Below are 20027 nucleotides of genomic sequence, written 5' to 3'. Positions count from 1 at the left end.
ATCCAAATAAAAAAAATCCAAGATGTGCGACCCGAATATTTACATAACCGCGCAACAAGCTTTTTCTGCCTTCCGTAATATTCTTGGGAGAAATTTCTTTGCCAATTTCTCCAATTCGTCGTTGTTGTCGTCGTTGTTTTGTTGTTCTTGCTGCTGCTGGTGTTGTTGTTGACCGCCTTGCTGGTACCCTCCTTGTTGATATCCACTCTGTTGAGGTTGTTGATATCCTTGCTGAGGTTGCTGGTAAGAGGGTTGTTGGTGTCCAGATTGCTGCTGACCACCATGATGTTGCTGTCCCCCATGACTTCCTCCGACGGGTGGTATAACTGCAGCACCGCCTTGCAGGTTAATATACATCCTTCCCGCGTTCTCTTCAGTCGCATATTGCAAACCCAACTCCCTACAAATCTCTTCCACTTTCGGCTTGATCTTTTGGACATGATCTTTGCTATGATTTCCCTTTCCGACAATAACATGTAGATGGGTTTGTCCCTGTTGTCGAGCATATCTTATTCTTTCCTCCACAATGCTCTCTGCTTCCTCAACATACTGTCCATGCAAATCGATTTCATCGTCTCCGACTCTGCCTTGGGCATTGTTCTCTCGAAATATGTAGTCTGATGCCTGTTTATTGTATGCGTCCATTTGCGCCGCGTGTTTCTTCCCTTCGACACTTAATTCGTGAGCTCTGGCACCGTCGCCGGAAGTGTAAGCTTGACGTGATTGATCGAAACATTGAGAGCGTTTGGCAGCTTCTTTGTGAGCGAGGTCGCGCAGTCGGTCATATTCAGCTTCAGCATCATTCGAAGAGGAATGATTAAAGGCTGTTGATTGAGTGAGTATGGGACTACAAACTAAACGCGGAAAGATCAAGAACTTTGAGAAGCAATCGGTCTGGAGGGATATGTATCTAACCTTTAGAGCCCATTGACTTCATAGCGTAGGAAGACGACATCTTGAGGATTTATTGTTGTGCAATTGAAAAGATGTTGAGCTTCGAGGGAATGGCTGAAAAATAAAAATTAAGAGGTCTCTTGGATATTCAATATAATGAATTGTTTGTATACCCTCGGAAAAAAGCCGGTCCTGTACCTAGATCAGCTGAAATATCAAGGCAAATGTCAAGCTAGACTCTTAGGGTTGTCAACTTTAAATTACAAGCGCTGGGGAAAAGTGGGGAAGACACTTCAACAGCTCCAGGAACCCTGGCTTGAGTTTGCTATTGATGTCTGCGCTGTCGATCTCAAGACAGAAATGTTTCCAAAATTTGTGCTTCATTGATCGAACATGGTATGTTGCCATTTCATTTTTGAAATTGAAATCTGGAAGAACTCTTTGCAGAGCAAATTAATATATATACCTATAACGTGATTCATATGCATGCGGGCCATATCACCATGTGGGCCACTTTCACCTCAATTCCCATATTCAAATTCATATTATTCAACAATCATTGATTCAATTGATTAAAGCTTTTAAGAATCTAATAATATAGGATCTATTACATTATTTTGACAAGTTCTTGTATTATGCCCTGTCAATCCGCACTTGCTACAACATCGACTAGAAGATGCTTCCCCATTAGAATTTCCCCTCTTTTGACGCTCGTCGCGTTGAATCTGAACATCAACCTCTTGTTGAGATAATATATCAAGAGCCTCTTGTCCAGTAAGCACTCCTCCTTGACGTAATTGAATCTTTTTTGCGCGTCGACGCTTGCTTAATGCTTCGTTTGCCTTCCGAAGTGTACGGTTTTCTGCACTTAAAAGTGTATTCTCATGTGCTAATCTCTCTGTACCTTTAGCTAGAGCTAGTACGGTTTTGAATATAGGTGTAGGAGAGCTTGATTGATGACGAGTTATTCGAGATTTAACTAGTGTTGATTGAGAGAGAGCTTCTGTAGGGTTGTGAGGGGTTTGAGAGATCCATAAATCTATATCGAAAGGGGGAGGAGTAGGTGTATGAAGATGAATATCTAGTTTAGAGAGTACAGCTTCAGGATTAAATGGAACTAATCCTGCTCCTCGGAATCCGGATTTCATATTCTGATTTGTGATTGATCTCTCATATGCGGCTTTGAAAGCTATAAAGAATTCGACCTTTGAGATATGGTTGATATGAGCCCTTATAAAACCCTCAATTTGGGTACCATATTCTCGTTTTAAGACACTAAAACAGCCCACATCAAGAGGTTGGGTTAAATGACTTGAATGCGCTGGTAGACATATGCATTTAATGTCATTCTCCTTGCAATAGGCCTGGAATGGTATTGATTCATGGCTTTCGTGCCCGTCCAGCACTAGCATTCTATATCGGCCTTTAGTTCGAGTTCTTGTATGTTTATCGAAGTGTTTTAACCATTCTAAGCCAGTCTCATTATTCGTCCACCCATTGCTTGTAGGTTTGATAGCCCAATCTGCAGGAAGATCAGTCTCCGTATACCAATTTGAAAGGTGCATTTGTCCCTGCACTACTAAAAATGGAGGTATTGTCTCCCCAACAGCATTTCCACATATGATCGCTGTCGCCCACTCTCGATTGCCTGGTTGTATAGCCTTGCTCCTACCGGATCTCTCAGAGCTAGTAACAACCATACCAGCATTTATAATCCCCATCATAAAGCCCGTTTCATCGAAATTCCATAAATCACAATCAAGAATGCCAAATTTAGCCCGCATATTCGAAATAAGTCGGAACCAATCTGCAATAAGCTTAGGATCCTCGCAGAGAGCTCTTTGAAAGTCATAAATGCGATTGAAACGCGTCCTTAGCTCTTTGTTGCGTTTCACAAATCGATATGCCCATTGCTTTCCAACTCTTTTCCCCCCTCTGGAATCAAGAATATAATTGGCCATATCTTCTATCGCTTTATATTTAGGTGCAAAACCTCTCGAATCTAGATCGATTATATATTGAATAATGATATCCTCTTCTAATTCTGAAAGATTATGAGATGTATGTCGATATTCGGTGCGAGGGGTAGATCCGTCCATTCTATGCTGAATCGTAGTACGCGGTACATTATATGCTTTAGCAGCCTTTCGAATGCTTAGTTTTTTGTCTTTTCGTATAGCCTCGATGGCTAAAAGGAGTCGTGCTTCTTTATTTGTAGATTCCATAATAAATGGTTGATATATCGCGTGTTGAATTGAGTGAGTGGGAATTGAGGTGAAAGTGGCCCACATGGTGATATGGCCCGCATGCATATGAATCACGTTATATATATATATATATTCATCTAGTATGCCTGTGCGAGAATGTCGGTTGAAATCTTCAAGCGCAATTCATAAAAAAAGGTCTAAGCTCACCGGGAGCTTATGGGGAATATATTCTGCTGCCATCAGGTATAACCGATGTCATTTTCGAAGCCTGTCCAATCTCATGTATCACATAAAGGAGGAAACAAAAATGCAGAGAAACTTTTCAGATTATACAGTATCTAACAATACCTATGTACATGAAGTTGAGTCGAATGAGATTGAATAATTTGTACAGTATTACGTATCGATAAGCCCGACCCGCGAAACCTAAGGATAAACCAGACCGCAATTAATTCATAGAGACTTTCTAATTCATCTAGGCACTCCTGGGTATATCTTCTCTTGATACCTGCACCTCCCATGCCCTCTCAACCCTAATCTGATCACCAGCCCAGACATGTTCAGGTTTCCTGACCCCGCTTCCCAATGCACCTGCACCAAAATCTCTTGCCTCATTATTCTCCCGACTTGCAGTTTCATGTAGAACCTCCAGTGCTATCATCATAGCTGCCTTTCCGTCTGTGTCAGGACTGGTAATCATGAGGTCCTCATCGCTGTCATGTCTTCGAGTATAGCTAGTAGAGGGGACGCTGGAGGGAATATCGCGGTAGATAGGAGTTTTGTATTTCGTCTTCTTGTAACCTTTGTCTTGGAGGAGCGAGCCGATCACCGAAGCATTGGATATCAGAGTTGTGAGGAGGATGTCGACTGTGTTTTTTGTTAGCTAGAGATTGCATGTTATGGGGTGGTAAGAAAAAGGACCTTACGAGAAGCTAAGAGTGAGCGGATCTGTTGATCGCCGTTATGAGATACAACCTTTTTGAGTTGATTGATCGTTGCGAAAATACAGAAAACTGGGAGGGCTAAACGTAGAATGACGCTGAGTTTGAGGTGTGTCGATAAATTTGATTTTAGGATCATTGGAATAGGAAAGACAATGAGAGCCACGTTCGTAGTGATGTTGAGAATACCGGCCGTGAAGAGTTGCGCATATCCTTGCCGGCATTTCGGTCCAGGATCTGGAATAACCTGCCAGTAATGGGTGAAAGGCTGGCACTCAACAATATCACTAATGACTGTGGCTAAGAAGGTCACCGCAAGCATAATATGAAGATATCTGAGTAATTTATGGTGTACTCGTTGCCAAATCTGACCAGTTAAAGAACGTAAGAATATGCTGATGCTATACTTTATGGCCCAAAGGCTACAATCGTCAGTACATTTTTTTGAATGGTGATCGGGCGATGACATACTACACAGCGTACATAATCCTTGAGACTAAAACGAGTTGACTCCCAATTGTTCTTTCCCGCACATCCTCTGATGTTAAACCGAGTGTTACACTGTTATTGGTGCCAAACATCAAGATAACATGGACGAAAGCCATTCTCATAAGCAGCGGTATAATGGCCAGCACCATGATGCCATCTTCGAGATAGATCTTTTCCGTCCGAACATATCTTCCAAAAATTCGAAACAAAATTATAACAATGGCAAAACATGTACACCACCAGCTAACAATGAATGTAGGTTTAGTATCTATCCAAGCACGTTGTTCCGGCGCCTCTGTGGCATAACGTCGAAGAACTTCCATTATTCGTGTAGGTGCTAATGCCGGAAATTGTTGAATAAAGCATACTGAGGGAAGTCTTATGGAAATGCTATTCTGCACATGAAAACAAGACAATAAAGTCCCTTGGCCGATATGTGTGAAAGAAGATGAGAGTTCCAAACTTTGGGGACTACTTTCCCGTTTTCGTGTCCGGCAAGAAACGAGTTGGTAATATTTTTCTCGTTTATCCGGATATTGAGTAGTTGTCAAGCATCAAGGCGATCGTGAGAAAGGAAATCAGAATCGTTCCACTGGTAACATTTTCCCCTGCAGACTCGACTTCGAGTTTTGAATTATGGCTGCCCAAGAGATGGTCCAAGGCTGTTTTCGGACCTTGTGCAAAGCGGGATTAAAAGATAAGAGACATCATGATCCGAACCCACCAACGACATTCAGAATTGTAAGATTGCAATTTTCATTTGTGAAGACTTTGAAATTGAAAAAATGAGGTCGGGACGAATAAATTCTGTTCTTGGGACGGGAAGTTATTAAGCTTCGGAGTTGCTTTCCTAAAGGAAACTATGAAGTGGATGAAGTATGATATTTTAGCGTACCGGTCGGAAACGTCAAAAATATTCAACCTATCAATCAACTTCCTTCAAGCCTTTGAGTTTCGGACATTCCACGTTGTCTCTCGTACGTACTTCCATTGATAGGGATATCGGAATAACGGCCTTCCAAGGTTCGTAATTAAAGCTTAGAAATTTTATATCCAAAGCTTTACTACGCTCCCGGGACGACTTCTTTCATTCCTACCACTCTTCGAGGCCTGGATAGCAATGTTTTATGTGCTGCACTCTGCACTCTGCACTCTGCACTCTGCTTGCTGCTTGCTGCAGGCACACATGCACAAATTCAGGGGCATTGGAATCAATAGATTGAATCGTTCTGTGCTCCCAGGCCGCACCTTGCATACTTCCCAACGTATAGTCTGGTTGGAGGCTTGGGGAGTGTACTTTGAAACTTGAACACAAATACTGCATTCTTGCTACAAATTTACAATCAATCATGAACGGGCGACTATCTCTGTGCCGGCTACCTTACACACCCAGTAGGATGAGACCGTTTTGTGGACAATTCCCGAGTTTGAATGTCATTCATAATTCAACGCCACGATACACAGGGGCAACTTATCGGCCTTGATTAGGGCCTGTCCGTCTTGTATTCTTCCGTTAATATGCCCATTTCGACATTATCTCTCAAATTGCAAAGTAATTTCATACTGTAAAAGCTTCAAGATCAAAGTTTATCGCTTGATGTGAAGCACATGCATCTTTTCTCGGTTTGTATCATCTGGTTTTGAGGACCGAGGATTCTTGATAACCATCACATCTCATCATTGAGACTCACGGGCTGCTTCACTGCCCCAGCAAACTTGTCCTCTTCTTCGAGAACCACCTAGATTTATTGAAACAACCTGAGGTGTCAAGAACCTTTTCTATGATGGTTGACCCCGCCATGAACATGGAGAAAGTTTATGCAACCACAAGCTCTACCATTGTACCTCTTTTAATGAGACCCAAAGAGACGAGAAAGTTTCCGACTAAAGCTTTTGATAACTTTCGTAGCGATGCTCAGAAAAATGTAGGACCGACTATTTTTGTTGGTACAAATGGAAGGAAATACAACGATAAAGCTGCGGCTTCAAATATAGCCAACACACACTTGGTCAGGATCTTAAAAGGTCGTCATTTACAGGTATTGAAAGTCCCACATGAACCTATTCGTACAAGAAATGACTCTTTGAGGTAGATGTTAGCTATCGGAGGGTCCATAGGTTAGTTATCTATGACAATTTCTGAAGTCTGGAATGACTAATGTGTATAGGCACTGGTTTATTCGTGAGCTCTGGGGCAGCATTAGCCATTGGAGGTCCTGGGTCTCTTCTCATTGCATATCTTTTGATGGGCGGAATGTTGTTTTGTACAGTGCAAGCACTAGGAGAAATGGCAGTTACTTTCCCAGTTGCCGGTAATGAAGTAAAGATTATGATGAGTGGCTACAAAATACTAACAAACCTTAGGTTCGTTCTCAACATTTGCGACTAGGTTCATAGATCCAGCTTGGGGCTTTGCAACGGGCTGGAACTATGCAATTCAATGCCTCATCATCATTCCAGTAGAGATCATCGCTGCAGCAATCACCCTCGAATTCTGGAGTACTTCAATACCAACTTGGGCTAGTATCACACTCTTTCTAGTCGCTGTTGTATTCATCAGTCTTTGTGGCGTCAAGACCTTTGGTGAAGCAGAGTATGCCTTCTCCATATTGAAAGTCACGGCTATCATAGGCTTCATGTAAGTGCTTCTCGATGGGTCTCTCCCTGATAATTTTTCCAATTAAATTTTGTTAGTATTCTTGGTGCAGTGATAAATTGCACGGGAACTCCTAGAACTGGGTATATAGGGGGTATGTATTGGACTGATCCAGGGGCTTTCAATCATGGTTTCAAGGGATTTTGCAATATTCTCGTTACGGCAGCATTCTCCTTTGCAGGAACAGAATTGGTTGCACTAGCAGCTGCCGAAACTTATAATCCAAGCAAATCTTTACCAACAGCCATTAAGCAGGTCTTTTGGCGTATTGTTTTGGTGAGTATAAGCTACTCTGATCAATCGGGTTGTTAAAAACTAACAATTCCCTAGTTCTACATCCTTAGTATAACCATCATCGGCCTGCTCGTTCCTTACAACTCTCCCTCTCTCATTTCCACCACAAATGCCAGCACCAACAAAGCCTCTCCCTTTATAATCGCCATTCAATCCGCAGGTATCACTGGTCTTGACTCTGTAATGAACGTCGTAATCCTAATTGCCGTTCTCTCCGTCGCTAATTCGTGCGTGTTCGGCTCTTCTCGTCTCCTCGCTTCTCTCGCAGCGCAAGGCCAAGCTCCTCGTCCTCTCGCTTACATTGATCGAAAAGGCCGTCCATTGGTCGCCATTGCTATCGCTTCCGCGTTTGGTCTCCTGGCTTATCTATATGTCTCGCCTGCTGGAAATTCGGCATTCACGTGGTTACTAGCCCTCTCGGGGCTATCTTCGCTTTTTACGTGGGGAACTATTTGTTATTCGCATATACGGTTTCGTAAAGCGTGGACACAGCAAGGCCACAGTGTTCATTCTCTGATCTATCAATCCCCCGTTGGTACAATTGGTTCGTGGATTGGCCTCGGCATGATAGTATTGGTTCTCATTGCACAATTCTGGGTAGCGGTTGATCCGATCGGGACTGTACATACCGGGATCAACTCCAAGATTAGTAGCTTTTTCGAGGCATATTTGGCAATGCCAGTGGTGTTAATCTTCTATGCGGGATATAAACTTTGGTATCGAACAAGATGGATGAAGATTGAAGATATTGATCTGAGGACGGGAAGAAATGAAGTGGATGCAGGGATGTTGTATAGAGGAGGTAGGGGCTGGCAGAGGAGAGAAATGGAGATGGAGGAGTGGCCCTTGTGGAAGAGAATTTATAAGTTGCTTTGTTAGTCAGGCTATTGGAAACATTGGAGTTTAAGTCGGTGGATATGGATGCTGGCATATTATGTTAAGAGCTTGGGGGAGTTTGTAGTTATCGAATTTCGTGTTTGATACCTATTGTTATTTATGGTATAATCTTTCATATTGTTAGCCGAGACGAGACCAATAAGAAAGCTTCTTTTCAATATGATGAAAGCTTTGTTGCATATCTGATTTAGTGCTCGCTCTTGGGTCGATCCAACGAGAAAATCTTCAAAATTTGGTGACTTGTTAATAAAATCTTTAAGGACCTCACTTGGATATAACCCCCCTCAAGAAACCTTAGTTTTGGCCAAATCCTTCTAGCTAACTTTCGCGCTTGATAAAAATCCAGACGTGCAACAAAATTCCTGGTGATTCTAGATATTTTTTTCTTGACTCAATACTTTTCATTAAGTTTCGCACTTGATAAAAACTCAGATGTGCAACAAAAAGTTATAGATACCTGTATTTCACTCAAGTGCCTTTGATTAACTTTCAAGCTTTTACAGAAACTCAGATATGCAACAAAAGATTTTTGATATCTTTATTTTGTTCAGATTTTTGGGATTAAGTTCCACGCTTTACAAAAACTCAGATGTGCAACAAAAAATCTCTGATTTCTGTTCCTGTTTGAAAGTTTGAACTTTCAGTTTTGGATTTGAAGTATAGATGTGCAACAGAAATAAAAACTGTAAAATCTGTGGATGCGCAACAATCTTACCCTAACGCTGCATTTCTATTTTAATTTATATAGGTAGATGATAGATGGATAACTTTCACGTCCATATTAAGCCTTTTCCGCATTATTCCCATTCCTTCTCCTCAACAAACTCCCAAGAAAACTTCCTTCGCACGTCTGTCCCACCTTTTCATCGCCATTTAAATTAGCCATCCCCTCCTCACCTCCCTTAGCAATCCATACATTCCCCAATGCTACACTCGCGCCCACTCCCAACCACAAAAAGGCCGAGATAGCATAGAAAGCCAAAACTATCCCCTCCTTCGCCATCTTTCTCACATAATCCTGTTCTGCCGATTCCAAAGTTGCGATGCCCGAGAAACTCGCGGTGGTGGCACCGGATACGGATATACCAGAGGAGGAGAGATGGTTATTGAAGATGTTGAGCATAATTGTCAGGGCGAGTGTGCCACCAAGCGAAGAAGAAAGAGACATCATGGAGACAAGGGGTGCAATTTGCGTAGGATAATGACCTATAGCATGGAGGGTGCCGGGCATGAGTCGGATACCAGTTCCGATACCAGTTAAAGCAAGCATGCCGTAGATGGTAGGTAGATGACCCCAGGAAAGAGCTGCAGCAAGGATCGTGATACCGAGAGGTTCGATGAGCGCACCCAAGAATAGTGGATACCAAGTCTGGCGGGGGAATACATTGCAGGCGAACATGGCAAGGTATACGCCGCCTGCCAAACCTGGAATATAGTAAAGAAGGTTCTTACCTCCTTCACTGGAAGAGAATTGTAGTACGAGAGCGAAATATATATCGACGAAGTAGAAAACGGCGTACATTGCCATTCCGGTGATGAAATTGATGTACATTAGGAGTCCAGAGTTGCGACTTAAGATGAGCTTGAATGGAATCATAGCACGACGATATGGATATCGCACTGCTAGTGCTGAGCCTGGCATCATAAGGTATTCCCAGACGAGAAATAGAATGAGGAGGAGAGAGCCCAAAACGAGAGGAACAATCACCTTGACGTCTGACCATGGGTAGGAAGCTCCTGCCCACGTTAAGGCAAGAATGAAGAGACCCATGCCAAAGAGAAATAAAAATTGTCCTCCAAAGTCGAGTGTTGAAAGTCTTGTCATAAACGTTTGGCGCCCTTTCATTTCGGTATTATCGTCTGTTCGTCTGATTTTCTGAGGGCCAAGCATTATTGGTCGAAGAAGGAAATGCACACCAACCATACCCACTAGCGCGATTGGAATATTGATAATAAAGCACCAGCGCCACGAAACTTGTGTCAATGCTCCTCCGACGATAGGTCCAAATCCATAGGCCAGGCCACTAACAATAGCGAATACACTGTTATTTTTTGCATTTTCTTTGAGGGAGACTTTATCGGCAAGGATAACTTTGGTCAAAATTAGAAGCCCGGAACAGCCGAGTCCCTGTAATGCCCGACCAAATAGTAGCATGGTGAAAGCACTCACTGGTGCGCCAGCACAAAGGGCGCTTCCAATCAAGGTGAAAACTAATGCCGCCTGAAGAGTCGCATATCTGCCAGCTATGTCGGCAAGTTGACCCCAGGCTGGTATGAATGCCGTTGCGGTTAAATTGAAGGCGGAGATAATCCAATTAAGTTGTGAAAGTTGATCTGAATAGCAATTAGTTAAAATTGATGGAAGAGATGGACCGCTTAGGGCTTACTGAAATCTGAAGCAATGAAAGGTAAAGCCCCAGCAATAATGGTGATATCTAGGGCTTGTACCATATATGGTAGCATAAGCCCAGCAGTTAACCTCCATCGATATCGTCTGGACGCTTTCTTCTCTTGTATACAAAGACTACATGGCTCAGCATAAGATGTACCAGCTTGAGGCTCACTTGTACCGCCCTCTCTGCCTTCACTGTTCCTTGCTTGAGATTCGAGAAGAATTGCTGACTCTTGCTCTGACGTGAAATCTAGGGAATTGGTTCTGTGTTTGCACAATCTTGATGGCTTTGAAGTTTCGATCGAGGGTCCTGACGGAGTCGAAGGAGTTTCTCTTGTTGCTTTCCATTTCTTGTACAGATAAATGGCCATTTCCTGCACGCAAGAAGGTACGAACGAGCAAACTAGAGAGCTGAACAAGTTCGAACAAAAGTATTATAGGAGCTCAGTATAACGTATGATAGCACTGTAAGATAATTGAGTTTGATTTGGCATAGAACAAAATGGTAAGCGGGAGTATAACGACTTATGAAGAATATAAACAACAATCAATGTCAACTTCATGGTGGCCAAATTAGGAAATTGTGAGACTTCGATACCATGACGGTAAAATCAACCCAACCCAGCTGAGCCACTTTTGAATTTCCACAGGGCTGCGTTTGAAAATTTAGCATCACGTAAAATGAAGCATAGACGCCAACTGAACTTCATGATAGCCCAATTAGGAAATTTTGATATCTCCATATTACAACCATAACATAAGTACCCACTTAGCTGAATCACTTTAATCGGATAGCTGGACGACTGCTATGAGCTGTGTAGCCTTATATAAGGCATCAACGTCATAAAATTGCATAAATCATGGTTGGCAGCCTCCTTGTGCGTGCCGGTGTGAGAAAATTGGAAAGACCAAGGAAGATTGTTCATTCAACATTGTCTCGATTGTTTTCATTTGGTCGCCAAATTGTCGGGTCATACTGATGTGCCTTGTCAGACTAATTTAGAGGCCCCACAATACAGGCTTAACCAGTTGAAGATCTCTGACAGCTGGCCTATAGATCCGTTTTCATTGGTCAACTTCCTCATACCCTCTAATAGGAAGTATAAACGAGAAAGCTCAACCAATTACATTGGATAAAACTTTCACGTGATATGCTTACTCTTTACACCGTAGACGTCAAACAAGACTGACCTGTCCCCAACAACATGCTTTGAGATCTCATACTCATGTTAGATTTTCGCTGTTTCTCTTGGCTACTTTGTTAAGATTGTGTTAATATACATAGCTTTTCTACCCTTTTCGAGGCCACCATTGCGAAGAGTGAAGCGACCCCCGTTTAATTTCCTCACATTTGCGTTATCGTACTGGACATCATCTAAATTATTTGCCAAAACAACCGCTTGCGGCGCCTGTCCCCAATATTTTGATCCTGTTTCAGTATATCGTCCCCTAAAAGGACCGGGAATTTAACAAGGGTCAGCTGGGTATCAAGCACCTGATTTTGCAAGCCAACGCCGCAGGTCAACTATGGTTTTTTGTGGCCGTCCCTCTAAAGGATGCCATGCATGTAGAGCTAGAAAGACAAAAGTAGGTTTGTTTACACATTACTTGATCTGGCGTACTCTCCGCATTTGAAGATTCACCATGTGTCCATGTCAGTTGCTGACCAACAAATTATAGTGTGATGCAGTTCCCACTGGATGCACTCAGTGTTCGAATGCGGGTCGAAAATGCCCCGGGTATAGATCCCAGGTTGACCTGATTTTCCGGGAAGAAACTAAAAACGTTATTAAAAAAGCAAAGGTTAAACACGAGAAAGCCAAGCAAAAGGGGACGGAACATGTTTCTCTGAACTCTACTGGTTCTTGTTCGACCACCTCCTCACCATATTCAAGTCGAGGAAACTCACCACGCGATGTCGTTAAGGCTTCGCAATTTAACCAGATTATCTCTGTCAATTATCTAAACATAACGCCATCCATTGAAGATAGAGCTACCTCATTCTTCCTATCAAACTATGTTATAGGCGATAATGGTCCAACTCGAGGACACCTTGATCTCCTTTCCGATCTGTACGAATCTGATAGCGTAGATGATAATCTTGTCGCCGCAGTTCAAGCAGTGGGTCTGGCTGGTTATGCACACTCGGCAAAAGCTCCCCATCTTATCAATCAAGCACGCGTACAATATGCCAAATCACTTCAACTTACTAACACTGCCCTTCAATCTCCAACTGCCGTCAAGAGAGACAGTACTTTATTAGCGATATTGATCCTCGGAATCTTTGAAACTATCACAGGTTGTAACCAGAAATCAATGAAAGCATGGGCAGAGCACATTCATGGTGCCGCGGCAGTTGTCAAGCTTCGGGGGCCGGAAGCCATCAAGAAAAATGGGGGCATACGCTTGTTAGCACAAGTAACTTCGAGCCTGCTGATATCATGCATCCAGAGGGATATTCCACTACCAGAATACATCGTCGAAATTACAGAATTCGCAGAAAAGGAGATGACAAATGTTGATCCGGCCTGGATCGCTCAAAGAATAATGATTGACTACACGTCTTTCAATGCTAGATATCACGAAGGTTACTATAGTGATGCTCAGGAGCTTCTTGATGATGCTGAGGCTTTGGACGAAAGATTCCTCGCCTTTTTTACAAACATACCGAAAGGGTGGGAATTTACAATAGTTCAGACAGACAAAGATCCGGATGTTGTATTTGATGGCTACTATCACGTGTATTATGATCACTGGGTAGCTCAAATCTGGAATGCAATAAGAGAACTCAGAATCTTACTCAATGAAACGATCAGAGAGGTCTTACTGAAAGACTTTACTTCTCCTGTACCATCGTTACTTGGGTCCGAATACGCAGAGAGATTCCAAATCTGCACAGAAATAATTTACCACCTACAAGCAGAAATTCTCGCAAGTGTGCCGCAACACATGGGCTACGTTTCGAGGAACAGTGGGCATACACAACTCTGGAGTGGCTTCGAGAAAGATGGGTTTGGAACAGATTTCCCTACCATTAGATTCTCGGGTGGATATTTTTTGATCTGGCCACTATTACTAGTAGGCAATTTGCGCCTTTCGACTCCAGATGTTCGAGCATTTTGTGTTAAGAATTTGCGATATATTGGAACGCAGATGGGGATTCAACATGCAAACCTTCTGGCTACTATTGTGGAACAGAAAATTCCTGTAACTGTGTGGAATGAGCAGAGACCACAACTCCCTGGTAGAATCTTGGATGAGGATTTTGCCATTGATAATGAGAACCAAAATCGGGAAATGGAGTACAGCCAGACAATCCCTGTCTAGATTATCAAGTTCTGCTTCAATTCAAAGCTGGAGGTTGATTGCTCAACCCACTCATGGTTAGCCAATCATGACGTGATGATGATGGCATCTCAGTCAAGCTAACAGTATAAAACATTTTTTATCGCGTATCACACGTTCAACACCCGCCAATTAGTTCAGTATAAGATTCAAGTCAAGGCGGGTCAAACCTGGCAGTAAAACGGTGACCCTGAGCCGAGTCAAAACAAGAGCTGTCGTTGGGGATTTCAGCAGGTATCCTTTCATATTCAGTCATATCCAAAGAGATCGTCCAAGCGATGTGTTGCTTTACCAATTTTTCTCAAATATGCAGCAGAAAAGCTCTTATACGACAAGCAGCTTCTCAATGCGAGACAAGTTTAAGATCATAGCAGACCAGGCTTTTCCAAAAGATGTTCTCGCATGGGGTACTATAGGGATAGAGAGAGTAGAAAATTACAATACTGGCTGAAGGATCCTACACAATCGTTTTACTATACAAAAGATATACCCTCAGATCTTATGAAATAAGCAGGAAGGGACTTGGTAGAGGCCACGGGGGATACGGCAATCTAGTATCTCTGGATGCCTTTCTTATATGTAGATTTTTGCCAGGGCAGAGTTTAGATTAATTGCCCAAGGAGAACTCAGGAGGTTCTCCGAAATTTCTTGCATATACCTCATGAGTAGGCAAAGATGAGCATTTCCGCCACACAGATCAACACACAACAAATGGAGAAGGTAATAGACTGTAACAATTCTTGGGGGGGATTTGTTTTTAAGGATAGGTTGCGGGACATTTGTGGGATGAGCTTACCCCGTTATTGAGTAAAGCTATTTTTCATTTAGTACGAGATTGTTTATTATGATCAAATCCTAGTTTGATGGATGATAACTATCCTGAAAGCTATTCCGATACTTGCAATCTCAATCGGGATTTGTAGCTTATTCCTGAGCCTATGTCTTTTCATCATGTTGCTCCTTTTCTGCCTTTTGGAACATACACAATATTATCATAGAGTTTCTTCATCATTCCTTGTCATGCTGCCGTCTTCTGTTCTTAAAGTACGTTTTGGGATTCTTCCTGTTGTCCACCAGTGGGTGTACGGATTAACGGGACACTGCAAAAATGGACTTGTGAATATCTCTTGATATATCGAATCATTTATTCTATGAATCATCACCATTATTGATTAGAGATGGAAGAATCAAAATATAAATTCTGATATCAAACAACTGAAGATTAAATTCACTAAAAACATCGAATGTTGGGAAGTGTCCCGTCAATTCATGCACCCTCTGGTACGTGGTGGAATGAAATAATGGGAATTCAAGGAATAATGTTTATCCGGGATGTGTTACATTCAACTACATGTCATAAATCTGCGCGCACAACATGATAATACTACCTAGGTAGAAGAATGTCTTATGACACGATGTTCTTTGGAAATCATTTATTGTATAGCTAATTTCTTGTAACCTAGTCTATTGTACAACCAATTTCTTGTAACCTTGTTTCTTGTAAATCATTTTTTGTACAACCAATTTCTTGTAAACGGGCATACCTCCCCAACCCCATGACAAATGAAAACTCCCTCCACCAACTAAAACCACCCGCTCTCTAAGCTGAGGACAAGCATATTCACCCTCTGATAAACTTGTCAAAAAGACAGAGGACCAGATGAATCATTGACATAACTGGAAAGATTGGTGGATGATATTTCATGAATTTGACGAAGACTCTCCTTTCTTGAGTCCCTCTACAATTCCCTATCATCAAGTCAGTACTCAAGTTCCCACATTTAAAACTCAAAGAACATATGTCTTACCTTTTGCTTATCGTGGCGAGCCTTCGCATCCAGAAGAAACTGCATCGCTACATCTCCCTGTTGCTCTTCAATCTTTATGAATTCCGATGCCGCGTGATCATCTACACCAGGTCTCATGAATGTATATGCGATTGCAGTACGGTCGTAACGACCGACTCTACCCGCTCTTGAATACCACGTCTCCATCATTTTTTCATGACTGCAATCCTTGTACCTGGATGGACGCTTCAAGAACTGCAACACTACATCAAAGGCGCGTCCACACCATCTCTCATGATATCTGTCGTACCACAGACCACGGGAGAAGTTCGAGTCTCATCTGCAAGGACGCCGTGGATGTTGCTATAGACCGATCCATTGTGGCGTGACATGGATGTGTATGAGTAGGAGAGCTTATCGTACAGCTTCTTCCCAAGTTTCTTACCCTCCAGATCAGTACCATTGATAGGTAGAGTTACGTCACCATCATATTCGAAAAGCTTTCCTAACCACTCCGTCTCCTCTCGTGTGTCGGTGGATCATTAATCTTCTCTTCGTCGATGTCTTCTTGTTGATATGTGCGAGTAGTACCTCGTCCACTACTGGCACAACATACCCCAAGTCTTTCCCGCAGCTTTAAATAGTTAGTTCCAGATTTGCAGCTTCTTGGGTAAAGAAAAATACTCACCAAATGGGGCCTGAAGGAATATATTTGTCTCACGCGACAGAAAAGAGTTCACAGCTGCCACTTGAATCGGGGTCGGTGGTTCAATATCCTTCGACAATCTTAGGGCTTCCACCAATGTTCCATGGAGCGGCAATCCACGCAGGTCGCGATGAGCATGCTGTTTTGGAATTTGGGTCTTGCCCTTCTCCTCTGTTTGAAATATCACAATCAGTACATACAACTCAGATCGAAGATGATTTTGCTTACCCCATTTTGACATCGCGTCTTTCACTCTAGAGCCATTTCTCGCAGCGTCGCCAGATTCCTTCGCTGGATGCATCTTGTAATTTTAGTCGGTAGTGGTCCTGGGAACAAGAAGAAGCATTAGAGTTGGAAGAGTTCAAAGATCGAAAGAGTTGAAAGAGTTGAGGAAAAGGAGAGTAGACAGTGATAAGAAGAATTGAAATTTGAGGTATTTAAAAATTCGGATCTTCAATTTGAAGTTGAAGTTGAAGTATAAAAATAAGTACAAGGTGAGTTTGTTATGATCTGGAGTCTAGTACTCTGTCTCTGATAGGTAACGCGTTCTTTTTTATCACCTGATATATACCTACTAGGTAGGTATCGCTTGTCCATCTTCGACATCTCCCAGGCAACAAACGAAGACGTCAATTCTGATGATTCTTCAAGACATCTTCCACAAAAAGCACTCAAAGGAAGTCCAATAGACGAAATCAAACCCAGGGTGTTTAATTGTCCAGACTGTAGTCCAACAATGAAGATTGGTAGAATTCCCAAATTGATTAGAACGTTCAAATCATCTTAGATATTGAATCTGATTGGAGTATTGAACCATTCTCAGATCTTTAATTACTTTTAGACATTTAGACCCTTATAATGTTGGACTGCAGTCTGATGATAAAGATTACTAAAGTTCCCAAACCAATTAGAATACTCGAATAATCTGAGATATTGAAGTTGATTCGAACATTAAACTATCTTGCAATTCCCAACAGCTTTCAGATATTCAAACACTTATATTGATAAACTACATCCCGGACTGTTGAATGCCCTGGGACTCACCATCGAAATACAATGTTCGAGACTTGGCGGAGCCTTAAATTCCCCCAGGAGATGGATAGGAAGTGAACCACAAGAAAATGCAGCCGTTCTACTATCCGTCCCATTCGATAAGTCTTGGTGCTAGCTTTCAACAGGCTCGGAAACCTCTTACTTGTGCTAAACTCTTCGAATCTTCTACACTACTACTTATATGACCACACCCATGTGATTCAAAAGGTGCCACCATGAGAGATGCAGCAGGACCAACCAAGCCAAATCTATTTGTACACCCATACTTCACTGCCTGACAAACTAGGGTTATCTGTTGTCTGACAAACGATTTTTCCACAGCTTCGCCTTTGCAAAATGCCTTCCTTGAAATGGATTTGAAGATTTCAATCTGAAAATAAGCTTCTCACTCTACTACATAATTTTTCCATGGTCACTCAACTCCATAGATACCACTCGGTGCTATAATCATATAGTAGTTTACGAAACTGTAGCGATGGCGAATAGCTTCAAAGCCTCTGTCGGCATGTTACAACTGTTACCGAAGGACCCCTCTCCCCTTCCCTCCCCTCTGAAAAAACAATCAATGACGTTTTCACCAAAGTCGTTGGTCGATACACGTTCAGTATATGCCGGTGCTAAGAAATGAAGCTCCGCTTACCTCAACTTAATATGGTCGCATTTATGGTATGCTCTGCTCATAAATTCGCGAGATTGCTCATCGATAAACGGAACTTATAAAAGATCTGTTTGAGTGAGAGCGCAAATAAACCGGATGTTTACATAGGAACCTGCTGTTGGGAACCTTTATAGAGTGTTTATTTGGATATACATTGACAATAGTGGCAGGTCATCAATCAGACGCCTTTCATCACGGGAATGCCTGACACTCCAAACATAATAGTCTAGGGGATGTAGACGACTTGCATCCTGAGAGAGTAAGTTCCTTTCACATGGAGGTATGCACCTCGGCCTCGAGTCAAAAGCATCGGTACAAGCTAGATCCTAATCTGTCCTCCTCCCTAATGAAGTTTGAAATCACTAAATCAAGGTCCGCATTCAATAAATTCTGCATCAGCGTTTGCAGTGGTTTGTTTCGTACTTCCTCTCTAGGGATCCAATCCAATTACTTAGTTCAATAAAGGCAGTTGGGTTAACTGTCACCTAAGCGATCGCTTGGCTAGGAAAAAGGTATCATTACATGTAGGAAGAAGTCTAAAATCATAGACTTTCATGTCAGTAAACCGATATGTACATTTTTCCATAAGCCTCATTCCGTCGCCTTGATCGTAGTTGCAGTTTTTGCAGCTGTCTCATCGTATAGCCATTCAGTCTTGCCCATAAAAGTTGAGAAAAATGATGGGATACTATTTACCCTTGTCTTTTGGGTATGTACATTGGGACAGACAACTAACTGGTAAGGCATGATAAGATTAAATAGAAGATCACCAGCGGAGAAAGATAAAGTTGCGGAAGATGAAGCTCCAGAGGGGGAAGAGTAGCGCCAGCAATGACTCGATCGGATGGTATAGTTCAATTGGGTAAACGGTGTGCCGTGTTCGTTGGTTTGCGTTGAGTCAACACATAGAAGCTTCGTGGGTTGCAGTTCTTGCATAATTTCGACAATTTGTTCAAATGGGGGCAAAAGATCCTCATAAGCACCCTTCCCTTCACACTTATTGGAGTGGAGTATTTCAATCTCCGCTAGCATGGCGCCCTTTGGTTCCTTGAAATCATTTACATCCCTCCTCATGTCACTCAACATGAATAACTTTGGAAGGGGTTTTTTTCTAACTGGCCCCCTTTGCTAGATGCTGCTAGTTTCCTCTTATATATCTCGTTCAAAATTTGAGGAGCCAGAACAAACAAAAGTGTTTACCCCTTGGACCCCAGCATCCAGCTATGGAGAATGGTTATAACAGTACTCTCATCTCTCACGGTTCCTCATCCTCCATTCGCATTTGCCTTCCATCTTCCGCCGTTCGATTTCCTACTCTTCGAGATGAGAAGGCTTCTTCAAAGGAAACTTCATGCTGGTATTTTTGACGTTAGCAGATTTTCTAGCAAGTCGCTCTTGGTTAACAAGAAGAGTGGAGTGGAGGAGTCACCGATGTATGATATTGAGCGATATGCAGCGGGGAAATGAGTAGTAGTTTCGAGGCCCGGATACTAGACAGAGAAGGGACGAGCACCCGGTGTAGTGAATTTAGTCATAAGACACCCAAATACTTCATTCTACATTGTCCGTCTCCTATAACAGACATCCTAATGATGTCACACCTCTCCGAAAAAGATCCATGTTAGAAAATAAGTTCCTAACATGAAGTTAGCTTTGATTTATATCCAGTATAGTTATATCACACAGAACAGAAAACCGCGTTGATAAC

At 42.4% G+C, this 20027-nt stretch overlaps 8 protein-coding genes across 8 annotated transcripts; 2 read left to right on the top strand and 6 right to left on the bottom strand.

Moving 5' to 3' along the window:
- Positions 1–39: 39 nt before the first annotated feature.
- EAE97_001170 (uncharacterized protein) lies at positions 40–955 on the bottom strand (the record flags this gene model as incomplete). The annotated part of the gene is made up of 2 exons (XM_038871680.1): positions 40–824; positions 916–955. 2 exons carry the CDS (start codon positions 953–955, stop codon positions 40–42), a joined length of 825 nt encoding a protein of 274 aa, XP_038737581.1.
- Positions 956–3576: 2621 nt separating this feature from the next.
- EAE97_001169 (uncharacterized protein) lies at positions 3577–4854 on the bottom strand (the record flags this gene model as incomplete). The annotated part of the gene is made up of 3 exons (XM_038871679.1): positions 3577–3968; positions 4028–4464; positions 4514–4854. 3 exons carry the CDS (start codon positions 4852–4854, stop codon positions 3577–3579), a joined length of 1170 nt encoding a protein of 389 aa, XP_038737580.1.
- A 1461-nt stretch (positions 4855–6315) lies between these two features.
- On the top strand, positions 6316–8360 carry EAE97_001168 (uncharacterized protein; the record flags this gene model as incomplete). Its single annotated transcript, XM_038871678.1, has 6 exons — positions 6316–6570; positions 6625–6649; positions 6700–6843; positions 6896–7169; positions 7226–7463; positions 7518–8360. The coding sequence occupies 6 exons, from the start codon at positions 6316–6318 to the stop codon at positions 8358–8360; spliced, it is 1779 nt and encodes a 592-aa protein (XP_038737579.1).
- Positions 8361–9159: 799 nt separating this feature from the next.
- EAE97_001167 (uncharacterized protein) lies at positions 9160–11141 on the bottom strand (the record flags this gene model as incomplete). The annotated part of the gene is made up of 2 exons (XM_038871677.1): positions 9160–10712; positions 10766–11141. 2 exons carry the CDS (start codon positions 11139–11141, stop codon positions 9160–9162), a joined length of 1929 nt encoding a protein of 642 aa, XP_038737578.1.
- An 856-nt stretch (positions 11142–11997) lies between these two features.
- EAE97_001166 (uncharacterized protein) lies at positions 11998–15267 on the top strand. Its single transcript, XM_038871676.1, has 2 exons — positions 11998–12357; positions 12451–15267. Exons 1-2 carry the CDS (start codon positions 12298–12300, stop codon positions 14095–14097), a joined length of 1707 nt encoding a protein of 568 aa, XP_038737577.1. The 5' UTR covers positions 11998–12297; the 3' UTR covers positions 14098–15267.
- Positions 15268–15816: 549 nt separating this feature from the next.
- Positions 15817–16112, bottom strand: EAE97_001165 (uncharacterized protein; the record flags this gene model as incomplete). Its single annotated transcript, XM_038871675.1, has 2 exons — positions 15817–15864; positions 15924–16112. The coding sequence occupies 2 exons, from the start codon at positions 16110–16112 to the stop codon at positions 15817–15819; spliced, it is 237 nt and encodes a 78-aa protein (XP_038737576.1).
- Positions 16113–16501: 389 nt separating this feature from the next.
- On the bottom strand, positions 16502–16909 carry EAE97_001164 (uncharacterized protein; the record flags this gene model as incomplete). The annotated part of the gene is made up of 3 exons (XM_038871674.1): positions 16502–16536; positions 16591–16779; positions 16837–16909. 3 exons carry the CDS (start codon positions 16907–16909, stop codon positions 16502–16504), a joined length of 297 nt encoding a protein of 98 aa, XP_038737575.1.
- A 2001-nt stretch (positions 16910–18910) lies between these two features.
- EAE97_001163 (uncharacterized protein) lies at positions 18911–19393 on the bottom strand (the record flags this gene model as incomplete). The annotated part of the gene is made up of 1 exon (XM_038871673.1): positions 18911–19393. One exon carries the CDS (start codon positions 19391–19393, stop codon positions 18911–18913), a length of 483 nt encoding a protein of 160 aa, XP_038737574.1.
- Between the last annotated feature and the right edge of the window lie 634 nt (positions 19394–20027).

The sequence above is a fragment of the Botrytis byssoidea genome, assembly GCF_014898295.1.
Source record: "Botrytis byssoidea strain MUCL 94 chromosome Unknown BBYS_002, whole genome shotgun sequence".
In the NCBI taxonomy this organism is placed as follows: Eukaryota; Fungi; Ascomycota; class Leotiomycetes; order Helotiales; family Sclerotiniaceae; genus Botrytis; species Botrytis byssoidea.
The sequence above is the reverse complement of the archived record's forward strand: the minus strand, read 5'-3'. Positions and strand labels throughout refer to the sequence as shown.